This window comes from Centrocercus urophasianus, unplaced genomic scaffold, assembly GCF_019232065.1.
Source record: "Centrocercus urophasianus isolate 14NV4802_14NV808 unplaced genomic scaffold, USGS_Curo_1.0 seq_18, whole genome shotgun sequence".
Lineage (NCBI taxonomy): Eukaryota > Metazoa > Chordata > Aves > Galliformes > Phasianidae > Centrocercus > Centrocercus urophasianus.
Genome location: NW_024884733.1, coordinates 6,378,418 through 6,399,930, shown reverse-complemented (window position 1 = coordinate 6,399,930; position 21,513 = coordinate 6,378,418). Strand labels below are relative to the sequence as shown.

The window sequence follows — 21,513 nt, the reverse complement described above, 5'->3', positions numbered from 1 at the left end:
TGCACAAATCCGCTGGGGATTTAATCCCGCCCTGGAGTGCACATGCGACTTCAGCACACAGCCATTCGCGGGAGCCACCAGCACCAGAGGTCAGCAGCAATCCAGCAACGCAACCTCCTGGCTCAGGACGGGGCCGTCGCACAGAAATGGCCGCATCCATCCACACGTGGGGCTCGGCAGCACACCCGAGCAAGGCTTCATCCACAAGCACAATACCCGAGCACAGGAACTGGCCACCAGCCAGCTCCTCGCCCTCTGCCTGTGGAGGTTATGGAGCAAAGCCTGGACACCAATCCCAAGCACACAGAGGCGACCGACACCAGTCTACAGCATGGGCAAATCATGCCCGAGCAATGAGACTCCCTGCAGTGAGAAGACTGGCTGCACAGAGAGTGCAATCAGCAGCACGACCCTCGGCTGGCTGCCAGTAACAGCATCCATCTGATGGACACAGGGAAAAGCTTTCTGGTGATGTGAATGCACTCTCTGGACACTTGTAGAACTGTGAGAAACGTGTCACATGCTGGAGGGCAGGGCTGCTACTCCTATTTGGAGGAACTTCAACAGGCCGGGAAAAGGGATGTCAAGAGCCTCACAAAGTTCACCTAAGGCCAAGGGAACCCCACACCTGGGGTGGATGACCGGCTGCAGGAGCACAGGCTGACTACAGAGCGGCTCTGAAGAAAGACATCTGGAAAAACAACTGCCCAAGTGCCAGCATGCACTCTCACAACAGAGCTGGCCTGCACCACTCACTACGGCCTCAGCAGTGCAGCAAGAGCACGAGAGGCTGGGTCCAGCCAGCTGCTCAGTACTGGCAACACACAGCTGCACAGGGGTCCCCAGCATAAGAACGGGTTCATTTGCTGTAAGCATGGCCCAGCACTAGGCCGGGCCCAAATAAAGGACACCATCCCAGCATCATCATCCATAGCAATGGCCAGGGTGGGCTGCGCTTACCCTACACACTCTGCAGTGAGCTGGCCTGCAGCAGCAAGTGGCCTACACTACATCTCCAGCACAGGCCCCTTCCCTCCGCCCGTATGAGCCTATAGGGCACAGAGTACAGATGCCAAGCAAGAGACACGCCAACACAGCACTCAGGACTCACACGCACCACTTCAAACAACAATTCCCTCTGCCACTCACACCAGCAGCCCAGCCGTAAGTTCGCACCACTCATCTCCATCCTCCCCTCTCAGCACTACAACCCAACGCACGGCTCCTCACGCACCACCGGGGCAGCGCAGGAAGCAGAGGCAGGCCGGCCCAGAGGCACAGCTCATCGTCTGTAAACCAACACCGCCGGGAAGCAGCACACTGCGACAAAGGAGGCGACGTTTTTCGGGGCACGGAGCGAGGACGGGCCAAAAAGGCGTAAAGAACGGAAAGCGGCGGCTGGGCAGGACGGCTCGGCCACCTTCGCCGCATATTTTTCCCCCCCTCGTTTATTTTAGTGCGGTTTTACTGAAGCCCTTTTCACAAACGGGTGCCCGGGCGAGGAGGCGCGGGGAGAAGGAAGTTCCGCGCAACAGTTCTGGCAGAGGAAAATGGCTGAGCTCGAACGCAGGCCAGACCACCTCGCCGTTCGCACCGAGTCACATCGCACGCCGGACCCCGCCGCCTCTCCTTTCTCTCCCCGTGAGTTAAAACAAAGGACGAGCGGCCCAGGGGCGCCGGGACGGCAGCTTCACAAACGGGTGCCCGGGCGAGGAGGCGCGGGGAGAAGGACCTCCCGGCCCCGTCCCCGCGCGGCCCTTCCCAAGCCTAGGCCCCCACCTCCGCCCGCTCCACCCAGGGCCGCCCCCCGCGGCCCCGCGGCCTCCCCGCGCCGCCCCTTCACCCCGCTTCACCCCGCCGCCGTCCTCACGCCCGACTTCCCCCCCCCCTTCCCCCATCCCCGCCGCCCCCCCTCCGGTCCCGGCCTCCCGCGCCGTCCCCCCCCCGCGCCGCCCCCGCTCGCGGCCTAACCCCGCCGCCCCGCCCCGGGCCTCGCCTCGCCCCGCCGGCCCCGCAACGCCGCCCGCACGCGGCCGGGCCGTGGGAGCGCCCGCCTGCCTGCCCGCCTACCTCCCACCCGGTACATGTTGGCGGCCATGCCCGGGACGGGGCCGGGTGCGGGGCGCGGGCCGCTCCCGCCGCCTCCTCCTTCTCCTCCTCCAGGTGCCGGATCCGCTGGAAAATGGAGGCTGAAACGGCCGGGCGGGGGAGGGGAGCGGGGGAATTAAAGGGGCCGCGCCGGCTGCCGCCCGGCCGCTGAAGGAAGGCGGGAGGGCGGCGGGCGGAAGGCGGGGCGGCGGCGGGACGGGAGCGGCGGGAGGGAGGGAAGGAAGGAGGGAGTGAAGGGGGAGGGAGGGACGGACGGAAGGAGGAGGCCGTCCCGGAGCGCTGCGTGGGGCGGAGAGCGCCGCGCCCGGCCTGGGGGAGCCGAGCGGGGACGGGCGGTGCGCCGCGCTTCACGGCCAGCTCTGCGCGTCCGTGCGCGGGGCGACGCTCAGAGCTTGCGGGAGGACGAGGCTAGATCGGCCGGGATGAACATCTACAAACCGCACCGCAGCCGCTCGCGTGCTGTGGGCTGATCTTCCCGGGTGCCGAATTGAGTTTTTAAGCGGCAGAACCTCGGCGGATTGCGCGGTGCCCCGTCTCACGCCGCTCAGACGTGAGAGCGCGGCTCCGGCCCCGGGGTTACGCGGCACGGGGCTGAGCCTCGTCCCTGTGGACGCCCTGTGGGCGCTGCAGTAGGCAGCGTGAAGAAGGATCGGGGACCGCTGGATAGACATCGCAGGAAAAAGTCGTGCTGGGCTGTCAGCGCAGCCCCGTTTCCCGTAGTTGAGGCCCCGTGGGAGCCGGGCATCCCCAGCCTGCTCACGGCCGGGTTCCTGGAAGCGTGAGCGGTGCTCGTCCCAGCTCCGCTCTCCCCTGCACTCTTGCCAAGCCCGGTTTCCCCCACTCCCAGCCCGCAGCCACCAGGCGGCTCAGCGCCTCCCAGCCCCGAATCCCCCCCTGTGCTGGCTGTGGCACCCAGCGGCTCTTCCTGCAGGAGATGACCGCCCCGCCTGTGCCGAACAGCCCCTGCTGACAGATGACTCCAGGGGCGGATGTGTGCTTTCATGTCCAGTTTTATTAGTGTTGCATTAGTACCATAAAATAGTTGACGAGGTCGAGCACGTTGCGGTTTGTTCAAAAAAAAAAAAAAAGAAAAAAAGAAAAAAAAAGCTATTTACATTTAATCTGTCTTCATTAAAAAAAAAAAAAAAAAAAAAAAAAAAAAAACTTGAGAACCCAAATAATACAACAATGAAACAGATGGACAACTCAGGAATCTACAAAGTGGTAACGTCCCATCTTGTGCGGCGGCCCAGGCAGGGCTGACAGCACAGCACACAGTATCCACAGTGCTTCCCCATCACCACGGCACGCAGCTGGGCAGGCAATGCCCTGCAATGCTGAGCAGGTGACTGCTGTGCTGCAGAACAGTGCTCTTCCCTATGGAAACCAAGGACCTGCTGACTGGGGACGGAGGCATCGCACCCAACGTTGCTCCAGGACCCCCATCCCCGCAAACCCAGCAGCACCCATCAGCTTGGCCCCTCTCAACAGGATCTTCCTTTCAAGCTTTGAGCCACAATATGCAATGCCCCAAGTCCTGGCTCTGCACTGCCCCCTCCGTGCCTGTTGCCGGTGAGAAAGGACCGGGAGGAGCCTTCCTGCATGAGCTGCTTCCCACTGCAGCTGAGGAAACTCACAGGGCCTTTGCTGCAGTGCCAGGTAAAGCTCAGGCCAGTGGGTGTTGGCCAAAGGATGACCGCACGCTGACAGCAAATCTCCTCCAGCCCCAGCAAACGTCCACCTGTGCCTTATTAAGTCACAAACACACACCAGTAACACAGCCAAGCCCAGCTGAGGAGACAGTGGCCGTCCCCAAGCTCATGGGTAATTAAGGACTCTGCAGCTACTGCTGAGATGGAAGTGATAAGAATTTCAGTGGATGGCAGCTGCAGAGTGGAGCTGAAAAGCCACCCAAGACCCCACGTGTGCAGCAGGACAGACAGCAGGTGACCATCCCCAGGGCTGGGGACGAGCCACAGAACCCAAACCAAAGGACCAGCAAGCACACGGTGCAACACAATGCCACAAAACCTTCCATCTCTCGTCTGCTCACCAGTGCTGTAAAACCAGGTCAGTGCCACAACGAGCCCTCACCTCCAAGCAAGGTGGAAGCCCTTCTCCCAGCAGTGTTACCATCTCCCTCCGGTGTTACCCGGTGAATTCAGGTGTACAAAGTTACACCAAAACACAAACTAACATGAAATGCAACGAGCGCGAGTGCTTCTTTCTCACATACACACACACACACACACAGTAGAGCAGGGCAATGTACACGTAACAGGCAGGACCCAGCAATCCTGCACCAGCTACTGCCTGTTTCTTTACAGTAGGTTGAAACACACGCAGAGGAGCACAGCGTTCAGTCATTGCAGCAGGGCTGCCCATCCCATGCCTGCCACAGAGCTGCCTGGCTGCGTGTGGTGCCCAGAGATGGAGCCCAATGCTCAGCTCCTGCCACAGCAGTGGGAGACTCAAGGAAGAAATCTCACACTAATTTCCTTTCAAAGGGGTTTTTCGATTCAACAGCCTCAATACAATTTAAAAGAAGAAAGAAAAAAAAAGAAAAAAAAAAAGGATGTGCTTATACACCATCTCCCACGCTGCTGCTGCTAGGCAACACTACGCAGTCCTACAGCATCAGCTCAGGTCAACCAAAACCACAGGAGTAGATGGATACAGCGATGAGAGCTGAGCCCTGCCCCAGCTGTGTGCTGGCAGCTGGGAGGCAGTGCTGTGGGAAGGGGCAGCAGGAGCATGCACACAGCCTGCACAGCATCCTCCTCCCATGTGGTCACGGGGAGGATTTCATTAAATCAAAGCCAGCAGAGCAGCCCAGCCCCGAGCTGCAGCAGGGACCACGCTCTCACCTTGCTCCCCATCAGCCCACCAGCAGGGCAGAGCAGGACCCATACCAGCAGGGCAACACAGATTCTCCAAACCTTTCAGAGAAAAATATAACTACTGAGCAGCTAAAGCTGGGAAACGCTCAAAAGCATCCCTTGTCCTCCAACAACACATTCTGAAAATGCCAAGGTGTGCCAAACAATCAAAAGCCAGGCCAAATAGAGCCCAGGCACAGGGCTGCCCAACAGAGATGAAGAACCCATCTAGCTTCATCCACTGCCCCGTTCCACCTGTAGTTCTCCACTGCAGCACAGGACCACATCACACAGCAAAGCTCAGCCTGGAGCAATGCCCTGCCGAGGACAGGATGCACCTCATAGAGAAATGAATGCCTGCCTGAGCAGACAATACTCCCAAAGCAGACAGCGAGGACAACTTCCTACAGCCTGCAGGTGGGCACCTGCCTCCAGCAGCTCTGTTACAGCCTCACAGTCCCTACAAGGAGAGGTGCTGGGTGGCTCAGCTGGGCACAACAGCAGCACACCCAGGTGCAGACAGCGCAGTCCAGGCAGGACAAAGGCAGAGCAGATGAAGCAGCCCAGACACACTATCTCACATGTGCAGTGTGACAGATGGATGGGCAGGCAGCTGGCCTTGCAGAGCACCTGGCTGGCTGCAGCTCCAGCCACTACAGTGGTGGATCACTTCACAGGCAACGGCTCATCTTCCTGGGTTTGGTAGTTCAATTTTTTCTTTTTGGCAACTTGTTTTTTTTTTTTTTTTTCCCCCCCTTTTTTTTTTTTTAAATTATTTATTTGTCTTTTTTATTTTTTAAGAAAGCATTAAAAAAAATTTGCGGCTATTAAAAAAAAAAATCTTTTCCCCTTGGAGGCTGGACGAGGTTTTATTGACAAGTAAATAATCGGTGTGAGTATGTAAATAGCAGCGACCCCACTGACGTGGTGTCCCTCAGCAGCACTGCAGGTGACCGGCTCGGTTTGGTCACTGTCACAGACCAGGGGGCAGCAGAGGTTCCTTACACCTTGTGTTTCCCCAGCTCCTGCTCCTGCCCAGCCTTCCTCAGGCAGCACTGAGCACAGACACCTGCCCAGCCCCAGGGCAGACCCCACGTAATGCAGGGCAAGTTCCTCTCTGCCCCTCTCTAGCTCTGCAAACCACCGGTTCGGTTTTCAAACCAGACAGCTGGTCGCCCTGCAGACTCGCTGATCTCTCATCCTTTGGCAGCAGGAAGAAAGACTGGCCATTGGTTTTCCTAGAAATATGGAGGGAGGGGTCAAAACGCATCGTAACATGCAGGATCTTCTGCAAAATCCACGGCCCCCCCAGCCCACACACACCAATGAGGTCTCAGGTTAATAAGCAGTGCAGTTATTCAGCTATCTGCTCCGAAGTGGGAGGTGTTTGGGCAGGTTGCCTGCTCCTGCCAACTCCCCCACAGCTTTGTTGACAGCACATCTATATTTAAGACTGTTGTTGTTGTTTTTTTGCCTTTGTTTAAAGGGGTTTCCTTCCCTTGTAGTAAACTTAAGAGTTAATAGAAAAAAAGTAATTCAAAAGTAATCCAAGCACATCTGTAATTAATTCTGCAGGAGAGGGCAGAGTGATGCGAGTCGAGTTGGCACGCAGTTCCTGGCTCCTGGTGTGCAGTCCCTGGGATGGACAGAGGTCCCTCCGAGCGTGGCTAGAAGTTAGATTTGGAGTGCCCAAATATGCAGATGGGAAAGTGCTTGACATGAGAGGACCACTGTGCTGCCAGTTGAAAGAACTTGACGTCGTTCCACTCCACTCCGTCAATCAGGACTACAGGGGAAGGTTAAAAATAAAACAGGTAAGTTAGAAAACAGCAAGGGTAAGTGGTCAGCCAGAAACAGCTTTGCTAGAAAGCTCCTTGCAGTCAGCAGAGGGAGGCCTGGCTACATTCTGTGCTCAGGGTGTGAGCTGCACTGCTGGGCCAACCCACCACTGTTGCTACACGTGGCTGAAGCACAGACCAGTGATAGGAAGAGCGGCTCAGACTGCTGCTCCAGCAGCACTGGAGCTTCCCAGACTGCTGATTTCAGCTTCACCTGATCTGATCCCTCCAGTTTCCCAAACGCTCTCCGCTTTCTTTTTTGAGCAAACATGCTCTTACGGAGACAGACACATCACACTTCTCACCAGGGGGTCTCTGCCTTTCCTGCAGAGGTGATGTTGTTCTGCAACCACCCCTCACTCGGCAGCCTCACATGGACTGGGCCAGAATGAAGGAGGGTGACCTGAGAAAATTTCTGTTAACAGTACTGGGAATTATTACTGAACAGGCAACGAGGATATTTTTGAAACTGGAGACACAGCTCCCCTGACAGACACTGCTAAGTTTGCCTGCAGATGTGAGCCCTTCCCCAGCAAGACCCCATTACACCAGCTCCAGGGCACAGGGCAGCTACGAGGGCAGCTCTTTGCCTGCAGGAAAACAGCTGGCAGCTGAGGCTCACCCCAGAGCCAAGGAGATGCAAGCTGTACATACCCCGCAGCATGTTCTGCTGATGCTTTGCTGTGCAAATCAACCTGCTGATTCCTTCAATGCACTGGCTCTTTGACTCAACTTCCTTGTCTTTTGTTTTCTTGGGTAAAAACATCACTGGAAGAAAATCAAACGGGCAAAGAAAGTGAATCTCTGCTGCTCACAAGAGATGCACCAAGACTCACTAGTGATGTTGTGTTGCTTTTTTTATTATTATTTAAATGTTCATGTCTCAAAGTAACAATTGAATTCATTTCTTAGTTGTTTGGTAGGAGTTTGGCAGGACCGTTTAGCAGGACCATGCCAGCACTCTGCACTGCCATCTATGCACACAAAGACTTCAGGTCCAAGCATCTCAGCCTGGCGGTCAGGGCATGAGCTCCCTCCTATCTCACCCAGCATCCCACACAAGCAACAAGGAACACTGCTGTGGACACTGTCCCTGTGCACCTCCAGGCCTTCTAACACAGTCACCCACAACAGACCTTTCTCTGTCCCCACTGTTGTTCCTTTGAGCTCTGCCATCTTAGCCATGAGCACAGACACAACTCCTTACAGCACAAAGAACCACCATCGTTTCAAACTAGCACCTCATTAAGCCACTTCTTACCCACAGACAGACTAGGATCTGGGGACTGACTGTAACACAGGACTGACAAATCAGCCCCAAGGCTGCAGAACAAGGAGAGCAGCACTGCATTCTTGGCCTTTGGCAACAGTCAGCACGTTTACCTTACCTTTCTTGTTCTTCTCCTTTGTCACGACGGTCATGGACATGGTTGGAGTGGTGGCGATCTCCCCGCTGGCAGGTAACCTGCTGACCTGGAGGGACCGGAAAGTGCATTTCAGTGTGTTTTTGGTAGTGGAAGGGTCCTTCTTCTCCGGGTCTCTCTTTCTGTCCATGGGTGGAGCTGCAATCCAGTAATCCACCTGCAGGCCCATCAGCTCAGCACCAAGGCCCTGGCTAGAAAACAAGAGAAGCAGCTCATTTCTGCACGATGCTCAGCAGAGTTCTCTCACTGTCTGGTCAAGAGCAGCAGCCACTGAAAAACAGAGCTGGGGAGAAATGCTTGGCTCTTTGTGAAATCAGGCAGCAACATTTCTTGGTGAGATCCATGAGTCACAAACACAGCAGAAGTCATCACTGAGTGATGCAGCCCAGGTCACATTACAGGGTGGCAGCAGCTCAGCACTGCAACAAGCTGGAATGAGCTGACCTTCTACACAGGCATGGAGTTAAGCAGTGGGGAAGGGATCAGACAAACCACTTCCCAACATGGAGTGCAGTGACCCAGCTAGCAAACCTGACCCCTGAGGCGGCCCAGGGTGGCTTCCAGTCTTCAAGAAAGGATGAGAAGCTGTAAGCACTTACTGGCTACTGTCTCCCAAGCACTGATGAGCGAATGGCCTGGCCAGGCACAGCATTGCCAAAACCATCTCTGTCTGAATTACTTCCAACCCCTATGTCCCTGATCTCTTTCTGTCACCAGCTTCCTTCCTTGTTGTTCAAATGCTCCACCAGGTCACACAGCACTCCTGCCCTTTCCAGGTCCCTGTTAGGGCATGGAGCAATGCGCTCCTTAGCCCTGCTGCTGGCTGGGAAATTCCTGTGCTGGGTAAATGCTTCACAAGCCCTGTGATGTTTGCTAAACAATGGCAGATTTCAGGACATGATGTGCTATTGAAAACTCCCGCACATCATGGGGCAGCAGATGTGCCACCAAAACACACTGTCAGCCTTTCTAAAGCCTGAAAAGGGAAGATGAGCAACCTGGGAAATTCCACCACCCTTTCTGTCTGCCCCTTCCTCACACTACCCAACCCCTGTACTTCTTCCTACACGGAGTTGATTAACATGCAAGTACTGAACAAAAACTGATCTATCAGTCTGCTGACTAATTATGTTTAGCAGGGTCTCATTTAAGAAATGGTAATTGTTTAAAAAGAGATTAATTGAAGCTCTTGAATAAAATAAGCATTCCTCAACATCACTTGCATAATCAGAAACTCTCATGTAAAATAAGGATAGACCACCACTAGTCTTCTCTGAAAATCATTTCCTTTATCAGTTATTCAGCTGAAGCCAGACAGCAACAAAGTTCATCCAGGTCCACCAAAACCACAGTTTGGTTTCTGAGTACAGCTTCAGAACCGAGATTGTTTCAAGGATTTTTCACAGCACATTTCTCATCTCAGTTGTAAAGCTGGTCCCAGACACGACCTTGGCTAAACAAGTGGCTCAATCTTCCAAGTTTGGATCATCCTCCATCTCCTGTGCAGTCACATCCAGGTCAGTGGAGATGAAATAACGTTGAACCTAAACTTCCTCTTAACAGCCTGCACTCCTGGGGGTACAGTTCCCAAACCACTTCCTCGTTTGAAAAGCCCATGTGAATCTCCCAGACGAGATGTCAGCTCTGCCCTCCAGAGCCTGCACAGTCTCAACAGCAGCAAGCAGCTGGGACTCTCTGGGCAGCGAGGGCTCTCCCAGGAGCCAACAGCAGGGATTTGGTAAGTGAGCTCCTAGGGCAGGCTGAACCCACTAACACTTTCCACTCACTGGGCATGTGCTTAATCCAGGACTTCCACATTTCCAGTTCCGTTTGCTCAAAGGAAACTTTAGCTTCTGATTTCTAAAATTGGCTTGAAAGGGCCCCAAGGGGCTCTCAGGGATAAGTGGGAAAGGGACAGTAGGAGACGCTGTTTACAGAGAACAGTCTCTAACTGCAGGGCACTCTCTAAGACTTCCTCAGTGTGACGATCACAGGGCTAAGGATGTCAGAGGGGACATCCCTGCATCATCCTCTGCTATCCATTAACAGATCTGCTATCCATGAATTTGCCTAACCCCTCATTGAACTGCTGATCCCGCTGCTACAAAAGTAGCAGAGGCAAATGTGGTCCCTACACACCTTCCTGTAGTGTGCAGAAACCCCTTCCTTTCTCCTTTACAACCAACCTCTTGTTAATTTTATGTGTGCCAAGGTCTTGTACCAACAGGTATGGCAAAATACAGTTTAGCATTCAGCAAATCCAGCACTGCTACAATTCTGGAAAACATGAGAACCTTACCTCTGTCTCCTCTTCCCCAAAACTACAGGATCCAAGCATTTCTGGCCCGTCCTTATAAGATGTTACATGCTGTTCTGCCCCCCTGGTCATGTTACCTGTGCTCCTCTGAAACTGCAACTTCATCATGTGCTTCTGGAGGTGGATACCAGAACTGCACAGCAAGAGCAAGATAGCTACACCAACATTTTGTGGTTCAACAGAATGAGTCCTCACCAGAGTAATTCTTTACTGGCAATCTTCTGCTGGTTTCCTCCCTTTAAGTCTACACGTTTCAACTAAAGCAGAACTTCACGTTGCTACAGATGCTGTCTCCTTGCTATTCAGATATGCTCTCAGGCAGTCTGCATTTACATTTTACCACCTTACAACTATCCCATGTCACAGAGACAAAGCCTGCTATTTCCAGTGAGTCACTCTGACTTTACAGTTTCTTGGTCCTTATAAACGTTTTGTAACAACTGCGAGGGATTAAGCCAGCTACAGAACAGGTATCTGGGGATTAGGGTCAGTATTTTATTTGGCTACATAACTCCCCAGCAGAATTCAGACTCAAAGGGAAATTTCCAGAAGACAGAGAACACAAACTTTCCCAAACAGGTTGCCAAAAATCATGGTTTCTACCAAGCCATCAGAAACAAAAGCAGCCCCTTCTCATTGAACATGCCTGTCCTTGAAAAATGTTTCTACCAGGTGTAAGATCCCCTCTACCTTCCTCAGCTACCCTGGGGCCAGCAAGGACCAGAGGCAAGAGAGGCGCACGACAGAGGTGACATATTCAAATGTTTGCTGAGAAGGAAGAAGGCAGAGCTACATGTTTTCCTTTTGGAGCTTTCCTCCTTCCTGGATATGTCATAACACAGACAAGGGGGGTGTATGAGACAAAACATGCTTTACCTTGAGGATGAGAAGCTGCCTGTGACAGACGGTGAGGAAGGTGGTGTGGGGGAGGCTTCTTTCACAGCAGGAGATACAGAAGGTGGGGTAGAAGAAAGGACACTGGAGCTTGAGGGAGCTGCATCATCAGAGTCACCTTGCAGAGAGAAAGCCAAGCTGTTTGTCTGTGTTTGTCTCACAGTCTAGCACGTGCACACTGGGGTAGCTCAGTATCTTTACCCACGCTCTTGCTGTACACATCTCCGTATTGGCTTTGTTCAGATGCAACCCAGAGATCAGCTAGCCCACCAGCTGTGACTGCTCCACACCTACAGCATGGGACTGCCTATGTCTGGGTAAGAGGCAGAGACATTCACAATGCTCTGGGCTCCCCATTGGCATCTTCTCTCCCAGCTTTTGTTCTGAGGTTCCCAGCTGATTTTTCATTAGGAAAAAGACTTTCTGATTAGTAGTATGTGAAGGAGGAAAAAAAGTTCACACTGAAAAATGTCACTACACCATGTCAATAGGTGTAAACACGTGTAAACAAGCTTTACACTCCCACATTAAAACATGGCCCAAAATTTGTTGTTGGACTGGCAAACTGCTGCCTGTCTTGGAGTTCCCAGTGTTGGGCTCTTGTTTGAGATTGAATTCATTAGGGAATGGAGCTGCCTCTCAAGTTGGGAGTAGGAAACCTCAAGTAACCACAGTGGTGAATCCATATTGCATACACATACAAAAAATGGGTGTTAGCCCATATCTGAGTGGAAGTTCCCTGGATGAAGGTGTGGGAATTTCAACTAGCCTGAAGCTCTCTAAAAAGTACCAAGAAAAAGAGCTTTTTGAAATACAAAGGAAATTCTTTGAGTTAAACGCAACAGAACTGAGAGCTAACACAAGCAATTTCATCTTACAAAAACCTGAAGACACGAGCAACAAACAGGTCTTTCCAGCCTGTGAAATCAGCCTTCCGTCAATCTGTGTGACATCAGAAACAGATATGAGATGCTTGTTACCTGACGTCGCAGAAGATTGTTCCACTATTCCAACTTTCACCACCTAGAAAGGAAAGAGCAAACAGGACAACTCTGAAACAGGAGCCCTATGAATTTTGGGAACTCTTCACCTCCCAAAGTCAGTCCAACCCTAAAGCTACCTGTGGCACTGTCCCTACAGTCAAAGCAGTGTAAAAGCATGGTAAAAGTGGAGTTTTGCAAGGCCCAGCAGGTCCTATCCACATCCAGATGAGTAGAACCAGCTCATATCCCTTCTCCTACTTTACCCAAAAGAAAGCACCAACCCTACATAGCTGTTACAGACTTGCACAGCTCCCACTAGCCTATAAGACTATAAGGCTTGCCTATGCCTCCTGTGGGAATAGGGCAGAGAGGACAAAGGAATACAGGTATCTTTTTAGCACTGCTCTGATGCTGGGATTGCTTCCACCACACAAGTGCAGCTGCTTCCAGGCAGCACCAGAATTGGGTTGTGTTAGGAAACCACAAAAGCAGCAAAGTACAGATTCCGATCAGAGTTTTCTAATCTCCAAACAAGAGAGGTATCTGGCAAATAAAATAAAGCTCCTAGCATAGCTTGTATGCACAGACAAACCATCACATGTACAGCTCAGAACAATTCCAATCACACTGTAATGTGGCCACAAATGCACACTGATACGAACAACCACCAGTCAGTACACTGAGTATTCTCAAGTCAGTAGAACATTTTAGAGTGAGAAAATGTCACTCAGCCTATTTTGCCTGAAAACAGAACATGATTAAGTTTGTGTAGAGCACATCTTCAGGGAGCAGATTTCTTTGCTACAGAGGCAACAAACAGGACTTAATCATTGAAGCAAAACACTTTGCACAGCTCTTGAAGTGGTGGGAGCTGGCTGTACACTCAGCACCAGACTTAGAGAGCTTGGAGGCTCTTTGGTAGATTGTTAACCCCAGCCTCGGAAAAGTCACTTGGAATGCAGCAGTGTGCGCAGCAGAGTGGCTTGGGAGATGGAAGTAGGACTCTCAGTGGGCCCTGCAGCTCAATCTGGCCAACCTTTGTTTGAAGAGAAACAAATCAAGCTCTGGAGTCAACAGCCACTTGTGCTGCATGCGTTAAATGCCAAGAGGATGTTTCACAGACTCTAAGGAACTGGGAACGCGAGGAGACGAGGCATTAGAGTTAGGGAAAGAACAAGGAATACAGAAAACTGCCTGCAACCACCTTGATCTGCAAGCCAGAAAGGAAATCTCTTTCGGCCTTTTCCTTTCTGTTGGCTGACTGATGCTGCTCGAGGTCAGACACATGGGAGGAAGACGAGGCTAAATGCCTTCCCTTCATTCAGGAAGGGGCGTGGGACTCCTGCCCTTCCACCAAAGCCTCCATCCAGCAATGATGCAGCCAGCCTCCTTTCCCTGCAGGAAGGATGTGCGTCCTGTTAACTCTCCCAGCACCTGGCTGTTGGCACAGTGCAGGACAATGCAGTGTCACAACCACGGCCTGTGCGTGCAGTCGGCCCTTCACAAGGCTCTCCTCTGACCTCTCAGAGCCCAGCTATGCAGCACAGCCAAAACAGCTGCAGATCTTCAGCTTTTGCAGTCCAGAAGCCAGAGTCTAAGCAACATTAGGAGTCCCAGACACCAACATTTCCAGCTCCCTCCCTTTTTGGCCAACAGCCCCAATGTCAGGAGTACATCAGAGGCAGAAATAAGCAGCACTGACCTGACCCTCTCCACCAGTCAATGTGGAAAGTCAAGCGGTATTTTCAAGGCAAATTTGGGGGAAATTGGCAGCATTACACACAGACACTTCTCTCTTTCTCTTCTACACAGTCAAATCGAGACTGGAAAAGTGTTGCTAATGTAAGGATAATATTCATTTAAGGAGCAACCAGACAAACCCTCTGGATCCCATTTGCTTGCATATGGCAGTGCTGAACTAAATCAATCCCTATGAAAAGCTCTGCAGAGTCTAACTGCTCAGTAAGACGGGCCCAGGAGCCTTCCAGCACTTCTGAGCCTTTCCTGTTAGTGGGGCAGGGAAACAGCTGTTTCATGACAGCAGTTCTTGCCCAGCAACCACAGGACACACACAGTACCACAGCAAAACTCATCAGCAGGAAGCAAATTGAGAAGATGTGCCTCTACTTTAGCAAAAGGTATCTTTCCCTCTACAAATAAAAGTCTATTGTCACCATCACAGGAGCACAGCAGAGAGATCTGCACTGCAATGAGACAGAGTGAAAGCAAGGTCAGCCTGAGTGCAGGAGTGGATCAACTCTTTAAACTCCTTGGGATTTCAGATTAGCTCTGACGCATTGATGGGGATACAAACAGGAACACACAGCAGTCAGCTTAACACAGAGTAGGTAGAACAAGGCAACCAGCAAGCAAGAAAAATGAGCTACAGGGCAGAGGCAAGAGCTGTGGAAGAGAACATGGTAGCTGAAGAACAGTCAAGGGTTACCCTTTGGGCCACAGGACAATGACTCAATACCTAAAACTTAAGGAATTGAAGAGCATCAGAGAAGGGGAGGGAATCTATTGAAGGCAAAGCACATGGTGCACAAAACACACCAACAGGAGCACAAACACACCCTGCCCAGAAAGAGTGCACTTTAAAGGTAAAGGCAAGAAGGACAAGTCAGGGACTACCATCCCAACTACATATTCATATGATAAACTACATTAAACAGCTACTGCCTTAGGCAAACCTAACAGTGGGATATGTGATCTGCCCAGTGGGATGTACTCTCCTTTTCCCAGGAGTGGATGGAGTATTTAGAGGGCTAGAGACCATTCATGATAAGCATACATAAAACTGATAATGGAATACTACATTTGGCCACACTGATCATGCAGGGTAATACTCAGCATAGGAAACTGAGATTAGGTTTCCAGGAACACACCCCGCTCCCCTGACATGGCACAGCAGTAACTCTGTGCCAAACAGGTGCTTTGGTCTGAAACAAAGACAGGCCACAGGGCAGAGCATTTTGGCAGCACGCTTTCTTCTCTGTACTGAAGTATGTAACAGCTAGGCTATGGTGCTTGCTACGTGCTGGCGGGCATGCAAGCCTGGAACTGGCTGCTTGGGAACTGAAGCACCAGCAATGTTCTGAGAGGTCTTAGAGGCATGCTTACACACGAGGCGGTTGCATCCCACCATCAGATGCTCATGCTAACCCTCCGTCTTAGAGCACACAGTGCTCCTGCTGTACCCCAGGGACCAGGGAAGTGTTCTAACCCTGTGGCATGAGACATTAACTAAAATACACTCACCCCAACGAAGGGAATGAACTTCTGCGAAGATTCCTCGTCAGGGCTAAAGGCAAAGAGAAAGGAGTTGTTAATAGCTTGCTTCCACGCTGGGCACAATACTCACTTCATATGTTGCATTCAAGCATGCAGCAGGGATGGACAGTATGCAAGCGCCAGTCCAATGTCTCCTCTCAGGGCCCCTTGCCAGCACGCTCAGATCTGCACGGGCAGGGAGGAGCACACAGCTTACAGCCCATCTCCGAGGGGAAGGTCTCCTCCTCCCTCCCGCTTCACAGAGAAACATGCTTTATGGCAGTACAGACACACGGCCTCCTGCTGCGAGGAGATGGATCTGCGCCACAACAACACCAACAACTGCGCGTTACTTACTGGGACCTGAAGCGCTCTGCATGGATGGCCGTCACACGTCCCACCTTTGGAGCCATGTGCCATACCTTGCACATCCCAGCATCTCTAAAGCAGTTAGCCTGCCACGGGGTTACAAGCCGTGACACGTGGTTATTGGCACAGCACCGCAGGACGCACGCGCACACACTCACACGGATGCACGTTCCCCGCCATCGGGAGCTTGCACAAGAAACGGAGCGCACTGGGGAGATCAGGACACCAGCTTGAGAATGGCAAACAGCTAAACCAGACCCAACAGAATGCACACGATGGCCCAGAGATGCCTGAAGACAATACTATGCATGTTCCTTCCTGCTCTGCTCCCACCCAGGCTCCAGAGACCAGAGGGTGAAGACAACAGGATGGCAAGGCAGGCCACAGTCAGATCTAACAGGGGCCAGAGAGAATCCACAAAGACTTGGGGAGGATCCAAGTGGGTTGGAAGGGCCCACAGAGCCACTGCTCCCCTCTTGTGCTGCACACAGAGGCACGGGTGCTGCAGAGCACACCCATACGTACAGAGGAGGTGAAGTCCAGCCGAGAAAGTGACTGCACACAATGCTTCTCAGTGGCCAAGGCTGGGAAACAGGTAGGAAGGCAAACACCAAGATTCTTCATGTTTCTCTTTTTGCACATCCCTCAGTGCTCAGAGCAGTGCAACATTCAGTACAAAATCCTGCACCGCCTTTACCCACAACGTTGCTGTTATTGAGGGGCTTTGCTCCCTCCCTGCTCTTGATCCCAAGCACTGCATCTTCACTCTTTCCCTAAAGCACATCAAAAAAATGTCTGAGCTCCTGATGGTGGGTTGGTGTCCAACCACGGATGCAAGTCCCCAGCAAAATTATCTCTTCAGAGCACAAGACTTCCAGCTCCACTTTTGTCAAGGGAAAGGAGAAACCCGTATTGATGCTGAGAGAAGCTCAGCTTTCTCACCCTTCCTTCAGCTCTACAGCCTGCAGATCAGGCAGCACCAAGTCCTGCTCATCACACAAAGGAAGCGCAGTCATAGCTCAATCATCTCACAGCTACTGCGTGGCTTTGCTCCAAGCTCTTCAGAAGCAAACCTTACCCAACGCCAGCAGATAACTTGTTCACATTTCCCCAAGGAGCTCCATCTCACCAAAGAGAGTAGAGGAGCTACTCTGCAATAAATCATTTGCTTCAGCCACCACTTCACAGTGACACATAGGCAGTCCCAAGCAATCTGGCTGGGTTGCAGCTGGGCTAGTCCTGTCGCACCCTCTGGGCAACTCTTGTACAATCTTGTACATACACCTCTGAAAATGCAGCTTACCAGAGCAGCTGCTCCTCATGTAGACCAAAGGAGAGCTAAGATGACTGTGCTCCTTCCTCATTTTCTCTTTTTCACTCTTTCCTCTTTCTTGTCCTTTGCGATCCCAAAACATTCATCCCGAATCCTCTCACCTTAGCCAGTATCTCTTCTATTTCTCCTACCACATGCATGCATACCCACCTTTAATGCAAAGCCAGACCTGACCCTGGTTTGTGATATTTTGAACTGTGGTTTTGGATGCTTCATCTATATTTCTTAGGAATAATAAATCCTAAACCCATGCAGAGAGGCTAGAAAGAAAATCTTCTTTACCTGTAATGGGTGGTTGTCAAATTACTGGTTTTGATTGGGTATAATCCTTCCACCTGCAATCAATTGTTCCAACCCAGGAACAGATTAGCGTGTTCTCTCTCCACCAAAATAAATTAATTCAGATTGAACAAAGATGCACAGGCAGATTTAGATGCTTTAAGGCTCTTAGAAATGAGAAGGTATACCACCAGGAGTCAGCCTCCTGACAGGAGGAAGAAATAATCTCTCTCGCTTCTAGGACAAAGGACAAAATACACCTCAAAGCACGCTAGTATCACAGTAAGAGGAACTGAATAATCACTAAGAACAGTTATGCCAGTTGCTAGGCTTTCCTTAAGATTTTGTTTACAAGTTCCACCAAGTCTCCAGAGCTGAAATGAAGCAAAGGGACAAAAGGACTCCAGGTTCCAATGACATTGCATGAGTGATCTCTCTGCTTCCCCATAACACTCTCCTACACTGCTCTTCATGCTCCCACAGCAGACTGGCCGTATGTAGCAGAATTTCCATCGTGTTCCTTGAGCCTTGATTCCTTCCTCTTCCACACCGCTCCATCAGACAAGGGGTGCAGGTAAAGATTTCCACTGCGTGAGGAGGTTCAGGCAGCAACCAGCTAGGTGGGATCAGGTCCATCTTCACAAGCTGTGTTCACACTCAGCAGCTGCTGCAGGGTGCAGTTTAGAAGCAGCACTCAGAGAAAGGATCTGGACTCTGTGGCTGGCCAACACCCCACAGGAGCCAGAGAAATGCAACAGGCAGAAAATAGCTTTATCTCTGCTTCCTATTGCCCAGGAGCCACACAGGCTCACTCTTTAACACAGGGCACTTTCTTGCACTGCAAAGTGCAAGAGCTGTGGAAGTTCTCTTAAAACTTGAGCTAAGAGTGAGTGAATGACTCAGCCCTTTCCCTACCAGCAAGCAACACTCCATTTCCAATAGCCAGGCTGCTTCCCAAGTTCATACAAGGGCTATCCAGAAGCCACGTGTCACGAGCTGTGCTCGTTGCTGAATTGTAGTGGCTGACACCAGCCCAGGTGTGCCAAACTGATCAGCAATCCAAGTGTGCTGGGAGTGAGTGGCTGCTGACAGATCTCTAACACTGTGGGGTTTCTTTCAAACAGCAATGCAGAGAGATAACAACATTGATGATGCACCCCCCCTAGTGGGAGGCCCACCTCTGCCAGCAGGGTCTCAGCTCCCAAATGCGTCCTGAGCTGCAATGTTTCTTGACAATCCACTACCCTTTAGTTCTCCCAAAATACCAGTCACACACTGTAACACAGCTGAGTTGAAATGGCAAGGATTTGCTTCCTTAGTACCTTCCCCATTCCCAGCCCTCTCCAAGTCAGGTCAGCAGATGCTCCAAAAGAATAGGACAAAGCTTTTGCACCATTTGCAGTCCACCACAGGCAGTACATGCGCCAACTTCTCAGCATGACAAACAGAACAAGGAGATGGGAAGGACAGCGGAGGTCAGTCAAATAGGGACAGCTGGCAATAAAGTTATAAAGCAGCTCATCACATACAGCTATGTCCTAAGGACTGGCTAGCTGGCTTAGCTTTCCTTGGATCTTGGGCTTGTTTAACAGAGCAAATGCTAGGATACTGGGAAATTTGTCTTGCAATGAATTTGTAGGTAGTGCTGTTGCCTATACACTGAGCATTGCCTTGGAAGCTGGCCTTGGAGAAGCCATTCACCTTTAGCCTTGAGGGAGATACAGTTGCAATAACTTTATGAACAGAGGTCAAAATAAACCATGTCAAGTAATAGTACGGTTTAAAGTAAGGGGTTCTTGTGGGCAGCTCATGGAGCACAACTCCCACCACTAGCATCCATTCTATCTCCTCTTAGGCTCAGGGAATTCCCATGTGCCTGTGATACCTGCCAGAATGCGACTAGTCCTCAACTTTTTGGATACGGAGAGAAGTCATTGGTCTCCACTCAGACACTGCACAGCTGAGCCTCAAGTGGCTCAAACTCCAAAACCAGGGGCACAAAACATGCCCTGAGCCACTGAGCACCACCTAGAGCACTCTGGTTCGAGCAGGTGGCTAATGGGAAGTCTGCTCAGTCCCAATCCTTCTGGAGCTACACTGCATCCTCTGACACTGCAACCAAACAGCAAGGATTGACTAGGAAGTAGGGAAGAAAGGCACCTACTGCTCAAAGCTTCTTCCTCCACAGCTCCTTCATTCCTTTCAGCCCTGGCAACCCATACGTGTGGCCCAAAGGCAGAGCCATTCTTTTAGTAGTGCATTCTGCCAGCAAGTGCCATAGTTTCAAAGCAGCGAACAGAATATAACCTGAAGCACATACTGAGCATCCCAGACTTGCACAAACTGTTAAACAAGGCACAAAAGACCAGCTCAAGGGTGGAAAGGAGACAGGAGATGGAAGAGGGAACCTAAAAGGAATTGATACCTTAGAGTAAAATCAAAATGAAAGCTCTTTTTCCTTTTCAGAAAGCAACCAAAGAAAGAGATAAATATGTTATTATACTTACAACAAAGCGATGCATTCATTTAGATAGTGCTCTTTTTTCATAACGTCCTCCCTAAGAGCTGCAGTTCTAAAAAAAGCCACGAGGAGACAACTGCCCATTGCTCCACGGGACAGTCTGTTCCTCTGGCTCATCCTTCAGTTTACTCATGTGCTGCTTAGCTGAAAGTGGAAGTTGTTTCAAAGCAGAAAGAGACACTGAAAGACTGTGGGCTACGCCACAAATCTGACTCGGTCTCAGTGCTCTCTTCGAAGCAAGCTCCAGCAGGGTTTGCATTTGCAGCATCACATGAACCTCTCCATAGTGTCAGGCATTGTACACACATTCTAAAATCTAAATAGATCAGACCAGCTTGGTAAAGAGGTCACTGCACCACTATTAAAAGTGAGTGTTGCTAAAGTAGATTTCAGGTGTTTGTTCAACAAAATGACCTTTTTGAGCACATCAGACACTCAAAATGATGAAATGCGCATTAAACACAAAAGTGAATCTGCAATTGAATGGACAAAGCAGTGGAGAATAGTGCAAAATCCAGCCAGTGAAGGGTGCAGAGAAAACAAAACAGCTACTAGAAAGGGTTAATGTTGCACTAAACTCTGTGTTTGTAACTAAGGTAAGTCTTCACACCAAACACAACAAAAAGCTAAGAGCTTTGAGCACCCTGTGGCTCTCCAAACTTCACTTTCATCAGCACAGAATTAAAGAAGATCATGAACACATGAAGAGAACATAGTCTTTAACAGTCGTATGGAACATTTTCATTTAGAAAAGCATTATGAAAGAGCTAAACTTTACTGAATCTTGTCTGCAAAATAGTGTAAAAGACGAATGGAAAAGCAATTCCAAACAGCAGTGAACATTCCCAAGACAAGAAGAAAAATGTAACCATCCACATTTTAATTCCTCCCTGTTCTAAGGCAAACAATGCACCAGTGATAGCTATCAGATATAACATAGGGAGGGTAGCTGTTAATTAAAACCATCCGTGCCCCACAGGAGACTCTTCAGCCTAAATGGAGAGAAATGACTCGATGTGTTTGCCCTGCTCTGAAAAGTTATTGTGATTTGCATGAATTCAAATTTATTATTCTCCACCAGGCATCAGAAACAATGCATTTCTCCTTCAGTGAAAAATCACTCTTCTTCATGGATAATGGCTGTATGAGGGTGTACATACTTCTAAATCTTTTTAGACCCCAATCCTCCGTCGGACAGGCTGCTTATCCCTTCAAAGAAGTTGAAATAAAATCTGGAAGGGAATGCCACAGCCCACAGCCTTACTTCCCCAGCTCCCAGGTCTCCAAAGAAATC

General features: G+C 50.8%; 2 protein-coding genes across 6 annotated transcripts in view; both read right to left on the bottom strand.

Annotated features, from left to right (window-relative positions):
- Window positions 1–2,264, bottom strand: part of MTA1 (metastasis associated 1) — a 70,347-nt gene extending 68,083 nt beyond the window's left edge. For all 3 annotated transcript variants that reach the window (XM_042819025.1, XM_042819026.1, XM_042819027.1), the window contains exon 1: window positions 2,071–2,264. In XM_042819025.1, the coding sequence (XP_042674959.1) occupies window positions 2,071–2,098 (28 nt within the window). In that variant the 5' untranslated portion in view covers window positions 2,099–2,264. The remainder of the gene's footprint in view (window positions 1–2,070) is intronic.
- An 844-nt stretch (window positions 2,265–3,108) lies between these two features.
- The window catches only part of PACS2 (phosphofurin acidic cluster sorting protein 2), a 66,924-nt gene continuing 48,519 nt past the window's right edge, over window positions 3,109–21,513 (bottom strand). For 2 of the 3 annotated variants that reach the window (XM_042819065.1, XM_042819066.1), the window contains exons 19-24: window positions 15,706–15,748; window positions 12,442–12,484; window positions 11,444–11,579; window positions 8,215–8,441; window positions 7,481–7,594; window positions 3,109–6,774 (exon numbers count right to left, since the gene is read on the bottom strand). In XM_042819065.1, the coding sequence (XP_042674999.1) occupies window positions 6,656–6,774; window positions 7,481–7,594; window positions 8,215–8,441; window positions 11,444–11,579; window positions 12,442–12,484; window positions 15,706–15,748 (682 nt within the window). In that variant the 3' untranslated portion in view covers window positions 3,109–6,655. Of the gene's footprint in view, window positions 6,775–7,480; window positions 7,595–8,214; window positions 8,442–11,443; window positions 11,580–12,441; window positions 12,485–15,705; window positions 15,749–21,513 lie in introns of those variants that run through there. The other variant, XM_042819067.1, reaches the window with a different exon arrangement.